The 20,904-nt window shown below is 45.8% G+C and overlaps 1 protein-coding gene across 1 annotated transcript; it reads right to left on the reverse strand.

The window, feature by feature from the left end:
* Window positions 1–3,849: 3,849 nt before the first annotated feature.
* On the reverse strand, window positions 3,850–18,494 carry CHRNA6 (cholinergic receptor nicotinic alpha 6 subunit). Its single transcript, XM_061134595.1, has 6 exons — window positions 18,335–18,494; window positions 16,010–16,149; window positions 9,470–9,514; window positions 8,331–8,440; window positions 7,252–8,230; window positions 3,850–4,949 (listed from the first exon to the last, which is right to left on the reverse strand). Exons 1-6 carry the CDS (start codon window positions 18,411–18,413, stop codon window positions 4,818–4,820), a joined length of 1,485 nt encoding a protein of 494 aa, XP_060990578.1. The 5' UTR covers window positions 18,414–18,494; the 3' UTR covers window positions 3,850–4,817.
* Between the last annotated feature and the right edge of the window lie 2,410 nt (window positions 18,495–20,904).

Below are 20,904 nucleotides of genomic sequence, written 5' to 3' on the forward strand. Positions count from 1 at the left end.
CTATGGTGACTACCAGTTATATTTAACCTGATATACATTCCTTCTTTGAAATAACACTTTCTATCCAGTATATCAATAAAATAGTACTGAAAATAAAAGCAACAGTATTTTTTTTGTTTCACGGACCATCTTAACGCTAGGTAAACCAAAAGCAGCAATATGCCCACTGGTGTGTGTTGTCACACCTCCGGACATCCCCTGGGCTGTTGTAGGATTTAGACGTGTCCCTGAAGGCTCGGGGGTAGTCCCCGCCAGGCCAGAAGAATGAGGTCTCCTCAGGAGGTCAGCAGGAAGAGGACGCATTGTGAAAACTGACTCAGGCCACCTCTAAACAGCCCTGGGAGAAAAGGTGTGGTGGTTTTGGAGTGTGTGAAGCGTGTGGTGTATGTGGAGTGTGGTGGGTGTGGTGGGTACGGTAAAGTGGCAGTGATGTGCGTGGTATGTGGTTAGTATGGTGGGAGTGGTAGAGTGGTATGGGTCATGTGTGTGGGTCATGTGTGTGGGGTGTGGTGGGTGTGATGCACATGGTGTGTGGTATGTATGTATGGTATGGTATGTATGGTATGGTACACATACCATGTATGGTATGTGGTAAGTATGGTGGGTGTGATGAGTGGTGTGTGTGGTATGTGTGATGTGATTACTAGGGACTAGGGTATGTGTGGTGAGTGGGTGTGTGTGTGTGAGGGGTACAATAGCAGTTCTGGCTGAGAATCGCTAGTTGCACCAAAGGGTTCAGATAATAGTGTCCAAGTCAAAAGCGGGCCGGGCAGGGGAGATGCCCCTCCCTCATCCCCCTGTCCCCCCGCTGCACCCGAGAGGCACACCGCAGGCCTCCGGACGTCGGACCGATGGGACAGCCTATGCAGACGCTCTCCAGGCCCCCAGGTGGTGAGCCGAGGTCCCCAAATCCTCTCCCCCCCCCCCCCCGCCCTGGCCCTTCCCTGCCCCGGACCCTGTCCTTCCTGCCTGACTGCCCCCGACAGCAGGGATCAAGCCCCGGTGTGTTTGGCCAACCACTGCCCACTCACAGCCCTGCAGGCAGATTTTGTTTGGCTGACACCAAGACCTAATGTTTGCTTACTTTAGTAGTGACATTTTAAAGTTAGGAGATTTTATATAAAAAGCCGGATTTGGGGTTTATCTTGAAAAACCAGACGATCAAGCTTCCCAGACCATGTTTAGTGTGATGAGCAGGACGCGGGGCCCAGCCGGGGGAAATCCGCCTCCGGTGGCAGCGGGCAGACCCTGCAGGGTGGGCCCCTTGTGGTGGGTCTCTCTATACGCGTCAGCATCTGCTGACGTCCAGGCTTTTCTCCTCTGCCCGCTGTCTCCGCTCCTCAGCTGGGGGAAGCGTGAACACAGGGGGCGGTTAGGGGGGGAAACCTCAGGATGCTTCACTCGGACCGGAGACTTGGAATCCCAGCAATGTCTGCTATTCCGCTCAGCACTGCCTGATCTCATTCTGAAGACGAACATACTGCCCGCAAGTTATTTGTATCCCTGGCCCCTGCTACAGACAACTTTGACCCCAACAGTCCTGACCTCCCTAAACTAAGAGTATTTGCTGCCTCCTCTTGTTACCTGGTTTGCATTAGAAGTTTTCTTCTTTCTGATTACTGACAGGCTTCCCTGGTGGCTCCGTGGGTAAAGAGTCTACCTGCAGCACGGGAGAGCTGTGTTTGATCCCTGGCTTGGGAAGATGCCCTGGAGAAGAAACGGCAGCCGACTCCAGTATTCTTGCCTGGAGAATCCCATGGACAGAGGAGCTGATGGGCTACGGTCCACAGGCTTGCAGTCAGACACAGCTGAGTGACTCTCACTCACGGACAGTGAGAAGAGCTTTTCCCTGGCCTTTGGGAGGACGTGGGGATGGGAAGGGAGGAGACGGGCCACATCAGTTGATTCTCTGTCTTTTTGGATTCCCTTCTCATTAAAGGGACCAAGTTATCCAGGGGCAGAGAGAAGCTTTAAGAGTTAGGAGGTGTGAGTTCGAGAGATGAATTTGTTAGCTATGTGATCACAGGCAAGCCACTCTGCCTCTTGAGATATAAAGAGTCACGCTAAATAATCTATGAGCTCCATGCCATCTAAGGCATTGATTCTTTCGGTCAGATACACAAAGACACCTCCATGCTGTGGCCCCTCTTTTGTTCAAGTGCTTATTTCATATTTTTAAATGTATGTTGCTGGTTTGTTTGCTTGTGACAAGATGCCCCCAGCGCCCCTCAAGGATCACAGAGCACCCCCACCTTCCTGTTTTGCAGTTCTTAAAAGTCTTATTTTTATATCTGACAAGGGGTTAATATATAGTATATATTAAAAAGCCTACAGCCCAACAACAACAAAAAGACAAATAATTCAATCTTAAAAGGGACAAAGGGCATGAATACACATTTCTCCAGACAAGATAGACAAATAGCCAGTGAGTATATGAAAAGATGCTTACCATCACAAATCATCAGGAAGAAGTAAATCAAAACCACAATACACTACCTTATACCCATTAGGATGGCTGTTATAAAAAAGATAATAATAACACATGTTGATAAAGGCGTAGAGAAAATAGAGCCCCTGTGCAGTGGTGGTGAGAATGTAAAACGGGGCAGCTGGTATGGAAAGGAGCATGGTGGCTCCTCAAAAAAAAATTCAAAATTTATTGCTTCATGGATGCAGAGTTTAGTTTTGCAAGACAAAGCATTTTGGGGATGGATGGTGGGAAAAGGTTGCACATCAGTGGGAATGTTAATTAATTAATTAATGTTAGTTAATGTTAGTTAATTCCACAGAACCGTACACTTAAGAATGGTTTAGAAGGTGCCCTTTGTTATGTGTATTCACCACAATTAAAACTTTTAAACAATGACATGAAATAGTGATTTGGCTTAATAGTTTAACAAAAGGTATCGGGAAACAAGTAACTCTCTGTGAAGATAGAAAAAACAGAGGCAATCTAATCACATGACATGATGAGAGTTAAAAGACTTTAAAACAGAATAACCTGTGTCTGGGGTCCCAGAGCGGGCCTTAAGCCCCGGGATGAGGTAGACACGGAAGAATTAGCACATGGTAATGAGTCAGGCCAGGACCGGGACCCTTTGTTCTGTGCAAGCCCCCGCACTCAGCAGCACCAAAGAGGTAGGCAGACCACTTAAGCCACCCCTCTGGTCAGACCCCTGGATCCCCGTGGCTGCCCTGCATGCCTCCAGAGAAGCAAGCAAGGGCACATGATACTTGTTTTCGCTCCCTCCTAGGCCACAGAAACCTCAATAAAGCCTTGCCTGAATTTCTTGGCTGGCCTCTCATCAATTTCCATTGATTAAGAGAAGATCAAGAACCTTGGTGGATATCAGAAATGGAAGCTGTAGTGTATCAACACAACAGAATCACAAAATTTTGCAATCACAAAAATTATACTTCAAGACTGCACACCATCACGGAGAAAGGCTGCTGACATGATGCTGAGAAAAATAGCAAAATATAAAACCGAAAGGTAAGATATCCAATTATGTGTGCCTTTTAGACAGGGACTCCAATGGAAAAGGTAAAATGAAATTAGTTCCTGTGTCAGGGTAGTTTGTTTTTTTCTACTTTAAAATGCATCTTTAAAATTGTTATGATAAGTGTATACAAAAGATAAGATGATAAGTGAGAGAAGAATAAAATAGAATATCCAAGGCTCTCCCTCTCAGAAAAAGGAAATACTCCGAAAGATACAAGATCACCATTCCTTCGAGAAGAAACACTTTTATTTTCAGCCTCAGCTACGCAGAAACAAATGGAAACGGCTAAGGAGAAGAGATACCATTTGGACCCACGGCAAAGGCTGCTCCAGGTCTGCCGGCCAGAGCTCACCCTGCTGTCTGCGCTGCGGTGACATTCCCCACGTGACACCTGGCCCTGGAGATCTCCGTGTTCACGGCTTTTTCTAAAAAGCTCTAACTGTGTGGACAGAGGCTATTTCCGAGTCCACGGCATGCCTCCCACAGTGCTGGTCAACGCTGAAGTCTCTTGCCAGATGAATCTAATTACATACAGGGCAACGGTGTTGGGGAGGGAAGGACTGGGAGTTTGGGCTTAGCCAATGGAGTATATATGGAATGGGTAAACAAGGTCCTACTGTACATCACAGGGAACTATATTCATATCCTACGATAAACCATAATGGAGAAGAATCTGCAAAAGAACAGATACGTGTGTGTGTGTGTATATATACAACTGAGTCGCTTTGCTGTGTAACAGAAACTCACACGACATTAAAAATCAACTATACTTCAATAAGATTTTTTTCAGAGGGTAGACCGACTACCTGCTGTTCCTACCAATTACTGCGTTAAATACTGCTGCAGTGTGGGCTCCACGTCACAGAGACAAGCATGGGAAAGCAAGCATACACAAGGTCACAGATGCTGCAGCTGTCAGCAAGTCCAAGGTCCAAAGTCGCACGTCTGGCAGGTGTCGTTATACCGAGAAGTATATAAACCGGGGAAGCAGAACACCTCTTAGCGTGACTCGACTTTGATTCCGTGTCTCACTGGACTGTGGGTCGGTCACGTCCCCAGAAGCCAAATGTGTACAGACAAGAGAAGCCTGCGGGGGCTGCCAGCTCTGAGCTCCAGTATCAGGTCCCAGACCCTGGGGTCTTAAAGCACCCCTCTGCACCCCCAAAGGAGGGCCATCCAGGCTTGTCATTGGCAGTAAGGCCCTCTTTTTCTCTCTAGATGTGGACCTGGTGGGGAGTTTTCTATCCATTTCCTGGTGATGGGGGAATAAACACAGCGTCTGTTCGTTTCTGAAGATGAAGGGAAAATCCATCCTTACGAATGCCCTGTGTTCCCCAGGAGCGGCTGGAGAAACAGCCCTGCAGTTCCAAACACACAGACGATGATGAACACCCACAGGAACACCCTGTCCACCACCATGGCCACGTATTTCCAGTCGTCCTCTACCTGAAAGACAAAATGTCAAGCCCCTGTAAAAACTGAAGACCATGGGAGATAAGCTCTGTTTCATAAATAAGCTGCCTCCTTTGCACAGAACATTCACTGACAACTTTTAAAGCAAGTATCCCTACAATTCTGATTAACCCGTGTCTCCGCCATAGTGTACACAGACAGCAACCGTCTGTCTGAAGACAGAGAGGGCGTGTGCGCAATCAGTCCTGGGGCAGAGGGCTGCAGTCAGCAGGCTCCTGCGGGGCACACAGGGCTTCTCCTGACTGCAAGTGTGTGTGTGTGTGTGTGTGTGTGTGTAAGTCGCTCAGGCACGTTCGACTCTTTATAACCCCATGGACTGTAGCCTGCCGGCCTCCTCTGTCTGTGGGATTTTCCAGGCAAGAAAACTGGAGTGGGTTGTCATTCTCTTCTCCAGCCTGACTGCAAGTAGCAGCCCTGAAAGAGCTGCTCAGATGCTCCTTTAGTGCATTAACTGAGAAAAAAGCACAACCTGAAAGGTTGAGAAATTTTTTTTTTAATTCATTTTTAATTGGGGGAAAGTTGCTTTACAATAGTGTGTTGTTCTGTCATACAGCAAAACTCGAATCAGTCATAATTACATAAATGTAAGTCTCTCCCTCTTGAGCCTCCCTCCCCTCCCCTCGAGAGTTATGTTCTATTCGGTGGATTTTCTGAGGACTTAGAGCCTGGGGGGCAGCCTCTGAGATCGCTCTGAGGGACTGCCCTGAAGAGGTAAGGGAGGAGCCAGGATAATAAGCAGATTTTGCAACACAGACCAGGTAGTCAGAACATCAGAAGATGATGTTGCAGAGCATTCTGTTGCATTTTACTGCCACAGTCATCCTTTGATGTTTCAACTGCCTAGTTTTTGTTGCAAAACCTCCTATATATCCTGGCTCCTCCCTATCCAGTCTCCTGGGATAAACCCTAATGGAAAAGAACATTTAAAAAGACTGTATATATATATGTATGTATAACCGAGTCACTTTGCTCTACAGCAGAAACTAGCTCAATATTGTAAATCAACTATCCTTCAATTGTTTCTTAAGTTTTTTAAAAAGATTACCATTAATTAAGGAAAACCAGGCACCTCAAGTTAATGAATTTACTGCTTTTCTATAGGTGGGGAGAGGCAAGAGTCTAGGCTTACGGAAATCATTCCCTGGATGTGCACCTTAACTGTCTAGGGCCAGTATCCCTCTTTCTCCTTCCTGAGGCCCCTCAGGGTGCACAGTTGGGGGTGACGCAGTGACTGATGGCTTGATGGCTGCAGCATCCATTGTTAACTGATAGAGTGGAGACATTTTGCTCCCACTCTTGTCATGAGCACCATGGAAACTCCTGACCCTGTGGCGAGTCCAGGAACTGGGTTTGAGGCAGCAGAGGGTGGGGGATAAGCCCTGCAGGGTGATGGTCCCCCATCAGGAGCCAGCAGCCCCCCAGACCCTGGCATCACACTAGTGTGGACAATTCCTTACATCTCTCCTGCCCTTCCTGTTCCCAACCTCCAAGAGCCCTACTGGGTGGTGCTGAAGTCAGAGCAACCATCCCCTAGGTCTGACGAAGGTGTCCTCACAGAAGGGAGTCCCAGACTCACCTGCTTCTGATACAAACCCCCCCTCCACCTGTGTGACACACACTCGGTGTCCTTCCCGGCACCAATGGGCAGACTTCAGGTCTGTGATGCCCTTTCGTTAGGAGATAAGGATGCTGGCAGCTGCCATCAGGTCAGACCCAGACCCCTGGCATGAATTTTCAGAGGCACCTAGCTAGTCATCCTGGTGGAATGGGAAGTTGGCGTACATTTCTTGAGCTCTCTCTTTGGAGGATGGGGAGGCCTGTCCTGCTATAGTTAGACCCTGGGCAGCAGGAGCCGACTGAGTTGATGCTAAAAATATCCTGCTAAAAATATCATTCAATCAGCACCTGGATCCCTGTCAGGTCTAGTGAGTGTGATGGAGCTTGTCCTGTCCCTTGGCTGGCTCTTCCCTCTCCGAGCCTTCCTTAAGCAGGGGCTCTCCGTCTAACTAACCAAGACTGCCCTGAGTGTTTATTTTAACAAGATTTCACTTGAGTTGACATTTCTGGAGGCAAAGATTTGCTCTGAGGCTACCCCTTACTCCATCCCTTCACCAGGGCAGTTCACCCAAAACTGCAGCATCGCAGAGCTGGATCTCAGGGCACCCACTCTCCGACTGTCTTGCAAATAGAACTCACACTGGAGTTCTGACTAGGGTTCTATGCAGGCCCCCTAGGACTTCCGTGAGTGGACAGGCTAGAGGATTCATGCATTTACCTCCTTTGTTTCATTTTGGTTCTTCATGTTTTCTGCTATGAAATGAACACTATCGATTACGTCTTTGACTTCAGGCAAGAGCTCCGAGTTTTCAGCCATCCACTGTAAAGGCTGATGACTTAATCTTCTCTTGCTGGTGGCGGGTTCACCAGATCTATGACAGTGGCAGCATTCTTTAAGAAGTCTGGGCTCTTTGTGATGATCAAACTTGACTTTGGCAGGCCTGCTGGAGACTCCTTTGGGGTTTCCATCAGATCCTGTCTCCTTCTTCTTGTCCAGAGGCCTCTTCATCATCAGGATCTGGGGTAACAGCCGGAGGAAGACCGCCTTCACCCACGTGGGCATGTTGTGAGTGGTCGGGGTGCGATAGTGGATGTTCAATACAAACACCGTCACCACGATGGACAGGGTGACGAAGATCATGGTGAAGAGCAGGTATTCGCCCACCAGGGGGATCACGAGAGATGTGGACGGGATGGTTTCTGTGATCACCAGCAAAAACACAGTCAGAGAAAGCAGTACTGAAATGCAAAGTGTCACTTTCTCACCACAGTCAGAAGGAAGGTAGAAGACCAAGACAGTGAGAAATGAAATAAAGAGACAGGGGATGATCAGATTAATGGTGTAAAACATCGGGAGTCTCCTAATGTAGAAAGAATAGGTGATGTCTGTGTATATCTCTTCACAACAGTTATACTTTATGTCATGCTTGTAGCCAGAAGCATCAACAATTTCCCACTCACTGTTCTCCCAAAATTCATTCATGTCCACTTTAGAGCCAATGATTAGAAGGTCAATTTCAGCTTTGTCGTAAGTCCAGGAACCAAATTTCAGGGAACAATTTTGATGGTCAAAAGGGAAAAAAGTGATGTCCATTGGACAGGAACTCTTAAAAATCGCGGGTGGAGTCCAGGTTATCATGCCATCGTATTTAAGAAGAGCTTTTGTCTTGCCTTCGACTTGGAAGTCGCCGACCGCACTGCAAAGTAAATCAGACACCGTTAGTGACTCCCCCGTGCTTCGGGTCCACCTGCGCCAAAGGCAGCTCTGGAAAAAGCCTGGCTGTCGGGTACACATACTTGTTGTAGAGAACGATATCAGGCTTCCAGATCATCTCAGCAGGAACACGGAGAGTCTCAATGCCGTCATATTCCGTGGGGTCCCAGCGCAGCTTATAATCATTCCAGATCTGAAGGAAATAGGAGTCAGTTTTAAAAATTCTTCACTTTCTTCTAATGTTAATTCTATAGTGGTTCAACAGTTTTTTGAAAAGATTTTTGTTTGAAGAGTACATGGTTTAATCCGTCATATCATCTTATTCTCCCTTTTGCTCTTAATCTTTTATGCAGACTTTGTAGTAAACCTATCATCATACTATCTTTTAATAACAGAAATGAATTTCTACTAGAGATTGACTATAGTCCTTGGAATGTAGACATGCACAGTGCAGGGGACCCTGGTTCAATTCCTGAGTTGGAAAGATCCCCTGGAGAAGGGAAATGCTAACCATTCCAGTATTCTGGCCTGGAGACTCCCGTGGACTGTATAGTCCATGGGGTCGCAAAGAGTCGGACATAACTGAGTGGCTTTCACTTAACTTTGGTTTCTACCAAAAGCTGGGGGATTAAACTCAAGGTGAACAAGATGGCTGAGCTGATTTGGGCAAAAATAGGTTATCCACTAGAAATTAGATATGTATCTATTGATTATTAATTAGCTGGTCAAGTTTATAGACTCAGTTTCTACATTCCATAGACTATGTTCAATCTCTAGTAGCAATCCATCTCTAATAATAAAAAGATAGTAGGATGATAGGTTTATTACAAAATCTACATAAAATATTAAGAGCAAAAGGAAGAAAAAGCTGGCAAGACTGATTAAACCAAATAGTGGGAATCTAAGCCACAGCAGAATCAAAGAATGTGTAAGCATCTGGCTCTGGAGCTCAAGATATAAGCAAAAATAGGAGACCTGAGAGCAGAAACCTTCAAAGGACAGAGTCAGTGAGAACTCTGTCACTAGGTTCTGCACCTGAAGCTTGCAACCAAGCAGCTGTTACCAGATTGAACTTTGGGCTTTGAAGATAGATAATATTTTATACTCTGTCATAAACTGGAGATGGAAAGAGGGAGTGCTAGTGGATTTTATCCACTGGACATTATTAAACTGACATGTCAGTGACAGTTCCCAGAGAAGAGTAAGGGACACAGGCACATACGTGACGTAGCCACAGGTTGGTTTCCATGATCTGGTTCACTTCATCCTGGGAAGAGGAAGCAATGTTATTTTAGCCTCAAATGTACCAGCTAATAGAAGTGAATCTTAGAGCGAAAATTACAACTACAAAACAGCTGAGCTGAGTTCGAGCTAATGGAGGAAAACAAAGAAGACTGAAAAGGCAACTTATAAAAATCAACCAAAAATACAATATTTCCACACTGGTGCCCACCCTGTCGACTTCTAAAGGAAATGTGGCTTTACTACTGTCTTTCAAATCTGATTGAAGCTTCACTTTTTCTGTAAAGGCTTTCTGACCTCTGCAGCCCACAAGGCCTTCTGATCTCATGAAAGGAAAGAAGAGAGAGAATGGAGAGTGGGAGGAGGGAGGGGACACCCAGCAGATGGTGGAGGGCATCGTTGTTTTTGCCATCTTCTTCCCCAGCTGCTCCCCAGCACCCTCTAGGCTCCCAGTCCTGAGCTCAGCCACCCCTCGAGGTGTCAGCTCAGCTCACCATGGAGCCTTGCAGCTGGATCCTGCCACTCCCCACAACACACCTCTCACTCCCGTCCAAGCCACTGCCGATTGCTTCACTCATTCATTAACAAATATTTATTGAGTACCTACTATGTGCTCTATAAATGCTGGGGTTACAGAAATCACCAGGATTGGAAAATACCCTTACCTATTGGCTTAAAGCTCAACATTCAGAAAACTAAGATCATGGCATCCGGTCCCATCACTTCATGGCAAATAGATGGGGAAACAGTGGAAACAGTGTCAGACTTTATTTTTTTGGGCTCCAAAATTACTGCAGATGGTGACTGCAGCCATGAAATTAAAAGACACTTACTCCTTGGAAGGAAAGTTATGACCAACATAGATAGCTTATTAAAAAGCAGAGACATTACTTTGCCAACAAAGGTTCATCTAGTCAAGGCTATGGTTTTTCCAGTGGTCATGTATGGATGTGAGAGTTGGACTGTGAAGAAAGCTGAGCACCAAAAAATTGATGCTTTTGAACTGTGGTGCTGGAGAAGACTCTTGAGAGTCCCTTGGACTGCAAGGTGATCCAACCAGTCCATCCTAAAGGAGATCAGTCCTGGGTGTTCATTGGAAGGACTGATGCTGAAGCTGAAACTCCAATATTTTGGCCACCTCATGCGAGGAGTTGACTCATTGGAAAAGACCCTGATACTGGGGGGGATTGGGGGCAGGAGGAGAAGGGGACGACAGAGGATGAGATGGCTAGATGGCATCACTGACTTGATGGACATGAGTTTGGGTAAACTCTGGGGGTTGGTGATGGACAGGGAGGCCTGGTGTGCTGTGATTCATGGGGTGGCAAAAAATCGGACTCGACTGAGTGACTGAACTGAACTGACTGATGTGTGTCTAATGGAGAAGGGAATGGCAACCCATTTCAGTATCTTGCCTGGGAAATTCCATGGACAGGGGAACCTAGTGGGCTATAGTCCATGCAAAGAGTTGGACATGACTGAGCAACTAACACACACACACGTGTGTATCTAAGCTATTAGCTGGGAAGACAGAAAATAAAAAATAGATGTATGATACAATGATAGATGTATGATACAATGATAGATGTATGATACAATGTAAGATGCTTCCCTGGTGGCTCAGATGGTAAAGAAGCTGCCTGCAATGAAAGAGACCCATGGATCCCTGGGTTGGAAAGGTCCCCTGGAGAAGGGAATGGCAACCCACTCAGTATTCTTGTCTGGAGAATCCCCATGGACAGAGGAGCCTGATGGGTTACAGTCCATGGGGTCACAAGCAGTCGGACACAACTGAGCAACTAACACACAGATAGTGATAAGTGATACAGGAAATAAGATAGTGATAAATCCTACAGGAAAAAATTAAGAGGGATTGAGTGGTGTGTGTATGTGTGTGCGCGCGCATGTACAAACACATTTCTTTAAGACAGGGTGAAGCAGGAAGGCTTCTCTGAGGAGATGGTTTAAGTAAGTACCTAAATGACCTGCAGAGGGTCACGGATCTCTCTGGGAGAAACGCATTCCAGGCTGACATCCCAAATATAATGTGTTCCTAAGTAGCTACCACCTCCCAGTGGAGTAGATACTGAAGACACATCCAGAACCTTCAGCGACCTCACAGTGCAACACTAGGAGGCTGTTGATGGCCACTAGTGCCTCCAGTGGGTTCCCAACATGTACCAACTTTTCTCCCCCAGACACTCGAGCACCTTCCAGAGAGAAGTGCTCACAGCTGAGGGAGCGGTAGCCAAGGTTGGACACCAGCCCACTGTGATTCTTGAGCTGCTCTGCCCTTCTCCATGCCCCCCAGAAAACACTACCTCATCAGCTTCCTCCTTCAAAGAGGTTTGTGTCAAGTCACGGTAAGCCCCAGGGTTTTCAAACGAGTTTCCTTAACGGCTTTCTGTTGGTCAGAGCAGGCAAAGAAATGGACTATACTTGTCCATGACTTTACAATCACCCAAGTCTAAGGAAAATGCCTTCTGCTCATAGGAGGGTCATCCTGTGACCTGCAGATTGCAGCAGGGGCCTTGTCAATAAATCCATTGGCTGTCAGTCAGGGGCAGACTAGCTCTGCAGTCCAGAAAGGTCTCAGAGGTAAGTTATAAACATCTTCCAAAGACTGCTTCCCCTCTGTCCGCTAATATACTGTTCAGAGAACCAGAACACACTGTGAACTAGAACGCTGTGTTCAGAGAATTAAAATCAGCTGGCAATATCATCCAGTATCCCTTCTCCCCATCTGTACTTACACGGCCTGGTGGAGCTCCAGGTGGTGTGGGCCTGTTTCATGGAGGGTAGACATCCCCAGAGGTGTCAGTCAAATTGATGGGTCAGGACCTGGTCTGGAAAGTCTCATTCTCTATCCAGTGTCAGACCACACCAACGGCCATGGGAATTGCTATCAGACAGGGCAGGTGAAGGAGGCCTGAGACCTCCACAATGCCACCCCACATTCTTGGAACCATCACCCTGTGTCTCTCTCTTGGGAAAATAAATGAGTTGACACCTTGATTGAATTAAAGGATTGGAATTACAGTTTTAAGTGGACTCGATTCTGGAGCAGCAGCAACAGATTCAGAGGCTGAGATCAGAAAGGCCAGGTGGGCTACATTTTGAAAGCCTCTGGTTTGTCATTTCAGGTGTGCCAGGCCACCAAAAACAGGGCAGGGGCTCTGTCCTGGCTCCATGAGCGGGGCAGTAGACACACTCCTGCTCTGAAGGTCCTTCAGTCAGTGAACTTTGCCGCCAAGGTCATTCTATGCAGCAGCAAACACCCTTCTGTGCAGAGCCCTCTGGTGCTCTAAGGCCAAGTGTGGGGCTGAAACAGCAGTGGATGGCCTAGAATCTTCTAGAAGGGAGTCGGTAATTGCATGCCTGGGCTTTATTGCATCACGGTCACCCCCAGGCCTCACCATGACTCAGTGGCAACCAAGAATACGGCCCCAGGGACTTGTGGGGCTCCGCATGAGAACAGGTAGCCTCCAAAACACTAATTAGAACTGAGGTAGTAACGTCGGACAATGTAGACTCAGAGGAAAAAAATTTCTAAAGATGAAGAGGGATGTTAAGTAATGACAGAAGATCTAATCCTACAGGAAGACCTAATGATCCTAACTGTGCACCAAAAACAGAATTATATGAAACAGAAGCTGATAGAGCTGGGAGAAGAAACAGATAAATCCCCAGTTAGTTAGAGATTCCCAGCAACCAATAGAATTACTTGACAGAAGTCAGCAAAAATAGGAAAAATCTGAACAACAGGATCTAATCGATGCATACAGACACGCCACTCAAAAGCAGCAGAACACACCCTTTTCCAAACATGAATGGAATATTAACCAAGATAGATCATATCCTTATCATGAGCCATCAAACAAACCTCAAAATTTTTAAAAAGTTGGAATCACAGTGTGCTTCTTACCATAATGGAATCAAACTAGAAATCAATAACAAGAAGACAGCAGGAAAGTCTCTAAATCCATGGAAATTAAATTTCTAAATAATCCGTGAGTCAAAGAGAAGGTCTCAAAGGGAAGCTTTTAAAATACATAGAACTGAGTGGGAACAAAACCATAGTACATCAAAATATAAGGGACACAGACAAAAACAGTTCTGAGAATAAAATTTGCAGCTAAATGCTTACATTAGAAATGAGAAAGTGGGCAGTTGGCGTTAGCAGAATTAATTTATTAGATATAGAATGAATAGACAACAGGTTCTACTGTATAGCAAAATATCCTATGATAAACCATAGTGGAAAAGAATTTTTTAAAAAAAATGTGTATATATTATATATATCTAGCTGAATCACTTCGCTGTACAACAGATATTGATACAACATTGTAACATTTATTAAAGGAATGAGTGGGGGCTTCCCTGGTGGCTCAGGGGTAAAGAATCCACTCGCCAGTGCTGGAGACACGGGTTCGATCCCTGATCAGGGAAGATCCCACAAGCTGTGGAGCGACTAAGCCCATGAGCTGCAACTACCTAGTGTGTGCTCCAGAGCCCATGAGCCACAGCTGCTGAAGCCGACTCACCCTAGATCCCTGCTCTACAACAGAGAAACCACCCCCGTGAGAAGCCCTCGCACCATAAAGAGAGTAGCCCCTGCTAGCCGCAACTAGAGAAAAGCTCAAGCAGCAATGAAAGCCTAAATAAACACGTTTATTTAGCACAGTCAAAAATGAATAAGTGCATAAAATTATTTTTTAAAAAGGAACCAATGGACTCAACGCTAATTTAAAAAAATAAAAAGAATGAGTGGTCCCGTCTAGGTGGGAGAAAGCATCTGGCTCACTTTTTTAAAATCAGTGTTTACCAGCGTACACACACTTCCAGCCTGGGCCAGAAGCCAGAGGAGGGGCCAGGGTCAGCCCGGTCCCCTGGGAAGTGTGCGGTGAGGAAGCCTGGTGGGTGGGCCCGAGACTTCACATCCTTATCCGAGGGCTTCCCCCCAGGCGCGCCTGGAGCCACCATGCTTCTCCCAAGCAAAGCTGAGCGGAAGGAGGGCTCCTCCCTGTCTGGGGCGGCCCCCCACCCCCGCCCATGTGCCATCTGTCTGTACTCCACCGTCTCACAGATGATCCATACGCCCCTCAGTCCGGGAGCCTGCCTATTCCTAGAATTTGGTCCACGTCCAGAGCCTCAGGCCAGCCTGCCCCTGCCACGCCTTGGAGTCCAGAACCTGCCCAGTACTGGGGCACCAGGCCCCACACCTCCTCTGCCAGCACCTAGGTGCCAAGATGGTTCAAAACAAAGAACTCCCGTCCTCGCTGCCCTTGAACAGGGTACCAATTAATTTAAATGAAGACCTCCAAACACCCATCTGCTTCTCAGGACTCAATGGAACCCTGTATAACAGAAAGTGAACTTTTTCTTTATTCTGTAAAACAGGAGACTTAGAGCAATTCATCTGTAGAGTAAAACAGGCATGAGCTTTGGGGTTAAACAGGCTTGACTGAACTGCAGGGCTGCCATCTGTAATCACGTGTCGTTGGGAATGTGGCTGACTTGAGCTGCTCTTTCCCCAGCTATAAGATGCAAAGGACAGCCACGAAGTGTAGACGCTGGTACATAATAGGTGCATGACGAAGTCAACTCCTTTTGTATTCCCCCTTCAACTGCCCTCCTTCGCCTCTTGGCTTCATAAACTGGTTCTGAGAGCATTTCCAGAAATATACTACCTTAACAGAAATAAATATATTACTTTGCTAACAAAGGTCTGTCTAGTCAAAGCTATGGTTTTTCCAGTAGTCTTGTATGGATGTGAGATTTGGACCATAAAGAAAGCTGAGTGCTGAAGAATTGATGCTTTTGAACTGTGGTGTTGTGGAAGACTCTTGAGAGACCCTTGGGCTGCAAGGAGATCCAACCAGTCCATCCTAAAAGAAATCAGTCCTGAATATTCACTGGAAGGACTGATGCTAAAGCTGAAACTCCAATACTCTGGCCACCTGTTGCAAAGAACTGACTCACTGGAAAAGACCCTGATGCTGGGAAAGACTGAAGGTGGGAGGAGAAGGGACCAAAAGAGGATGAGATAGTTGGATGGTATCACCGACTCAATGGACATGAGTTTGAGTAAACTCCGGGAGTTGGTGATGGCCAGGGAGGCCTGGCGTGCTGCAGTCCATGAGGTCCTAAAGAGTCGGACATGACTAAGCAACTGAACTGAACAGAAATAATGACAGCATCCTTGGGGGAATGGATCCCTTGCCAGCTTTGAAGGGCTGATACTTCATAGATTCTTGTTTGTTCCTTTTTTTTTCTTTAAGTTTTTGCTTTTTTTTTTTTTTTTTTTTGGCTGAGCCACATGGCTTGTGGGATCTTAGTTTCCCGACCTGAGATCAAACCTGGGCCCTTGGAGTCCAGCATGGAGTAGTGCCCACTGGGCTGCCAGAGAATTCCTTTAAATCCCTTTATTTACCCCCATGCAGTGAGTGGGAGTTTCTCAGACCCTCAGAGCTGGAGCCCCTTGAGACCACGTGGTACCTGGTGACCCCCTCGCACTTACCACATCAGCCAGCTGCGTGATGGCCACTTCAAAATACACAGTGATCGGGTCGGAAACGTTCTCCACGGGCCTGATGAACTGGTTATAATGAGCGAACAGCTTGTGAAAGAGCCTCTCCTCCGACGCGCAGCCTGCACAGCCTTCGGGCCAAACAGAGGGCGGTGTTAGAGAAGCAGAGAGCGTGCCCGTGTGGAGGTTCCAGGGCCTTCCCTCCCCAGGAGGCAGCACGGGCATCAGCGTCCCCCAGGACCATGTCTCCTGGCCCTCTGGGCCGGGCTCCTTGCCTTTGTCATGGAGATGACAAGAGAAGGGCCTGCATCTCAGGGCTGGTGAGAGGGTAAAGAAAGTGATGCTGGGAAGAGTGCTTCTAAGTGGGTGGTCAGCTCCATCACTGAACAGAACTCACCGTCTCGCTGATCTAGTCATTAAAGTCCTGAGCTTCCCTGGTGGTCCAGGTAAGACTCTTCCTGCCAATGCAGGGGACGTGGGTTCGATCCCTGGTCCCGGAAGATCCCGCATGCCGCGAGGTATCTAAGCCTGTGCACCACCGCGACTGAAGCCTGGGTGCCCTGGAGCCTGAGCTCCACACCCAGAGAAGCCCGCACAGTTAGAGCAAGCCCGCGCACAGCAGTGAGAAGCCAGCGCCGCCAAAAATTAATTCATGAATTAAATTAAAAAAAAGAAAAAGTCCTGCTCTTTCTTGTCAAAGGACTGATCTGACTGGTCTTTGTTTCTACCACCAGAAGGGTGTGTAGCTGGGGAAACTTCATCAAACAAACTCAAAGAGTTATCAAGTTTATAAAGGTCTCAAGCCCTCCTCCTTTTTAAAATCAACTTTCAACTTCAGTTATCTTGGAGATAATTCGCACTTGTGAGAGTGCGAAGTTTCTAAGGAAAATTTTGCTGAAAACATTTTTTAAAGAACCCCCAAAGTTCTTAAGCAATAGCTCTTTCGGTCATCAAATTTCAGACAATAACGTAATCACATTTCCTTGTATTTTCCCAAGAATGCATTAAATGTGGGTTACTTGCCTTCATTTGACATAATTCATCTCATTAATGCCCTTTCCATATTTTTCCTCATAAAAGTCAAATTTGATACCTGAAATATTAGGCTATATATTTCCCAAAGGGATTTATGCCCTGAAAGAAAAAAAATTTAAGGGGTTGCCAACTTACTAGGCAAAAACAAATGAAATGGTAGCTGTCATACTGCTAAATAAAAACTGTTCTTTGCCAAATGCATTTGGAAACACGGAAACACTGAGATTTCAGCAGGAAAGAACAGTTTTTTTTCTTGAACTTTTTATTTTGTCTTGGGGTATAACCGATTAAAAATGTTGTGATAGTTTCAGGTGAAGAGTGAAGGGACTCAGCCATCCACATCCCTGTGTCCATTCTCCCCTAAACACCTCCCCTATCCAGGCTGCCACATAAAATTGAGCAGAGCTCCTTGTGCTATACACTAGGTCCTTGTTGGTTATCGATTTTAAATATAGCTGTGTGTACACGTCCATCTCAAACTCCCTAACTATCCCTTCCTCCAGGCAACCATAAGCTTGATCTGTAAGTCTGTTGAGATAGGAAAGAACAATTTTAGACATAAACCATCCTTGTCTGCCAACTTTATTAATAATGATAGAGATATTTCTCCATAAAACAGGTAATACAAAAATCCTCCCATTCCCTATTTTCCTCCTTTAAGATTTTGCTTTTCTTTTGAGACATTTCAGATGACCCCTCCATGAGTCTTGACAAGCAAATCCCTGCAAGCCCACCGCACGTGGAGGTGTGGCTTTGCAGACACGGACAGAGAGGCAGCTGTCTATTTCTAAGACCTAACTTTGAAAATGAATGACCTTCCTCTTGAGACAGACCTCAGGACAGGAATATAACATATTTCCCCAAACAAAGACAATTACATACAAAATGGAAGGCTTCATAGTATCAGCTAATAAACCACAGTTCTGAAAAAACACATAAATACAGATAAAGAAATTGAATATATCCATAGCAAAGATAGACAGGAAAATGTACCATTATTACTGTTGCATATTTTCATTGGGAAAATAAAATAAACCATGGTTTACAATGTTTTCTTGTCCTCCCCATCCCATCCCCCCCAATCTCATTTTACATGTTAAGTCAACCAATTAAAAGTGAATAGGTTGATTAACAGCTATATGAGGAGTCACTCCTGTACAAACACTCTCCAGATTTATCCATAGAGTATCCCATCTCTGCTCAGCGGCACACAAATAGAAGTGTATATACACGCAGCTAAAAAGGGAAGACCAAAAAAAAAAAAGCAGAAATAAAACCTACCTTTAAAGCATAGTGCAAATACACACCACCAGACACACAGCGCAAAGCGAAGGACTCCCTGACCCCCGCGGGGCAGCATGATTAAAACACTCTGATTTCTTGTCCCAGTCAAAGGATTATGGAAAACAAAGAGCTATCAGCCAGCCACTCACACCGGACTTTAAATCACCAGAGTCCACTGCAGTCCAAGTGCCTTCCGTGAAATGAAAACCTTCACAAATATAACACGGTCGCTCCCAATATCAGAGGCTGAAGCCAACCGGAAGGACAAGCCCAAAGGACTCGATTGATATCAGATGAGGCATCTCATCTTCTGACACCCCAGATCGCTTCTCGCGCAGGAGTGAAGAGGAGGAGAAGCGGGGGTGCGGCTGGGCAGACAGCCCCGAGGAGGGATGGCAAACTCTGTCGTGGTTAGTGCATCTTTGCCGAGCATCTTTTCCCAGCCACGGTCCTGAGGGCAGCGAACACAGCTTTCCTGAGCTGCAGCTCTAGGTAAAGTGCCTGCCGGGTCCCAGTGCGTGTATTCTGATTCACTGAGTTCTCTAGCTCATCGGGGCTTCACCTTGTTACCAGAAAACATTCTAAAATCGGAGTCCCTGTTAGGTGTGGCTCTGGGAGAACAGAATTAATTTGGTTTTGTCTGACTTCTAGTGCCTGGTCCTTCTGTGCTCAGAGATCGTCCTACAGGGACTAGAGATCAGCCTCCTGAGAACGAGAAAAATGAATACTAAACACAGGATGCCAACTGGACTGTTCTATGTTTATTTAGACATCCTTGTCACAGTTCATTTTCTTATCATTCGCTTCTTTCCTCTGTAAGTTGTGTCAGTAACATTCTGATGAATTATGCTTTCTGGCCAGAGTTTGGTGTTGGTTAAGGGTGAGTTAACAGCAAAATGAGAAGACACCCTACAGAATGGGGGAATTTATTGGCAGATCAGATAAGGGGTTCATATCCAAAATATGTAAGGAACTCATAAAACTCAAGAACAAATGAACAAATCCCAGTTGAGAAATGGTCAAAGGACCTGAATAGACAATTTTCCAAAGAAGACACAGATGCGATGGGTATATGAAAAGGGGCTCAACCCCACTTAATCATCAGGAAATGTGAATCTAACCACAAAGAGGTATCTACACCTACCTACCAAGATGGTGTTGTAAGAAGACAAGAGATACCCAGTGTTAGTGGAGAAAAGAGAATCCCCGTACAGTGTTTGGAATGTAAATTGGTGCAGCCACTCTGGAAAACAGTAGAAAGATTCCTCAAAAAATTAAAACTAAGACTACCATACGATCTGGCAATCTCACCTCTGGGAATATATCCAAAGGAAATGAAAGCAATTTCTCTGAGCAATATCTGAACTCCCATGATCGTTGCAGCATTATTATTCACAAGATATGGAAACAGCCTGGTGTCCCACAATGGATGAATGAACGAAGAAGTTGTGATATGCATTTATGTGTGTGTATAACAGAATAGTATTCAGCCATGCAAAAGAAGGAAATTCTGCTGTTTGTGACAACACGGATGAACCTGGAGACATTAAGCTCAGTGAAATAAGCCAGGGGCAGACAAATACTGTATGATTTCATGTGCATGTGGGATCTAAAAAATTCCAGACTCATAGAAGCAGGGCATAGGACGGCATGTTGGTAGGAAGTGGGATGGGGTGATGATGCACTGTTGGTCGAAGGGCAGAACTTTTCAGTCATAGATGGATAAGTGCTGGTGATCTAATGTATAGCACGGTGACTACAGTGACCATATCTTTGAAATTTGCGAAGAAAATAGATCTCAAGTGTTCTTACCACCCCCTCAACACAAATGCATCGTGATGATGTGAGTGATGCGTTAGCCTAATCGTGGTGCTCATTTCACAACATAATATATGTCAAGTCGTCACTTTGTACACTGTAAGTATACACACTTTCTTTTTTTTTTTTTCATTCAATAAATATTTATTAAGCACTTAATATCTATTTGTTGAACACTATGTTCAATATTTTAAAAAGATCCATTCTTGAAGTAAAGTGGGGGATAGTATTTTGGTGGTGGTGGTCAGAAACAGACTTTAGGTAGGGAAACCCAATTAAGAAGCAAATGCATGGGTCAAGGTGAAGAATGATAAAGGAGACTGACTTGAGGTAGAAAGAGCAGCAGCGGAGATAAGGAGACTAATGTTTTGTGACACTTAGTTCATAAAACCCAAACATTTGCTATCTGATTGGATATATGGCTCCAAGTGTCTGACTGCAGAGAAGTAGATGTGACAGCTAACTTTAGGAAAAAATATACCTAGCATGTTATAATGAAAGGATTTAGAATATCAAGGCTGAAAAGACAATTCTGTGTGCCTAGCTTGAGGGGTTAGTGGTAGGCTGCTAGCATAACTTCTCTCAATATCTATCCTTAGGCTTCAAGCTACAGTGCTGACTTTAAGAAAAAACTTAAGCCAACTCATAAGTGTATACACACTTTCTATTGGTCAATTACACCTCACTAAAGCTGAGGGAAAAGAAAAGGAGTAAGACACGAAAGATGATGCCCCAGGGTCCTCCCATCC

This window comes from Dama dama, chromosome 32 (assembly GCF_033118175.1).
Source record: "Dama dama isolate Ldn47 chromosome 32, ASM3311817v1, whole genome shotgun sequence".
In the NCBI taxonomy this organism is placed as follows: domain Eukaryota; kingdom Metazoa; phylum Chordata; class Mammalia; order Artiodactyla; family Cervidae; genus Dama; species Dama dama.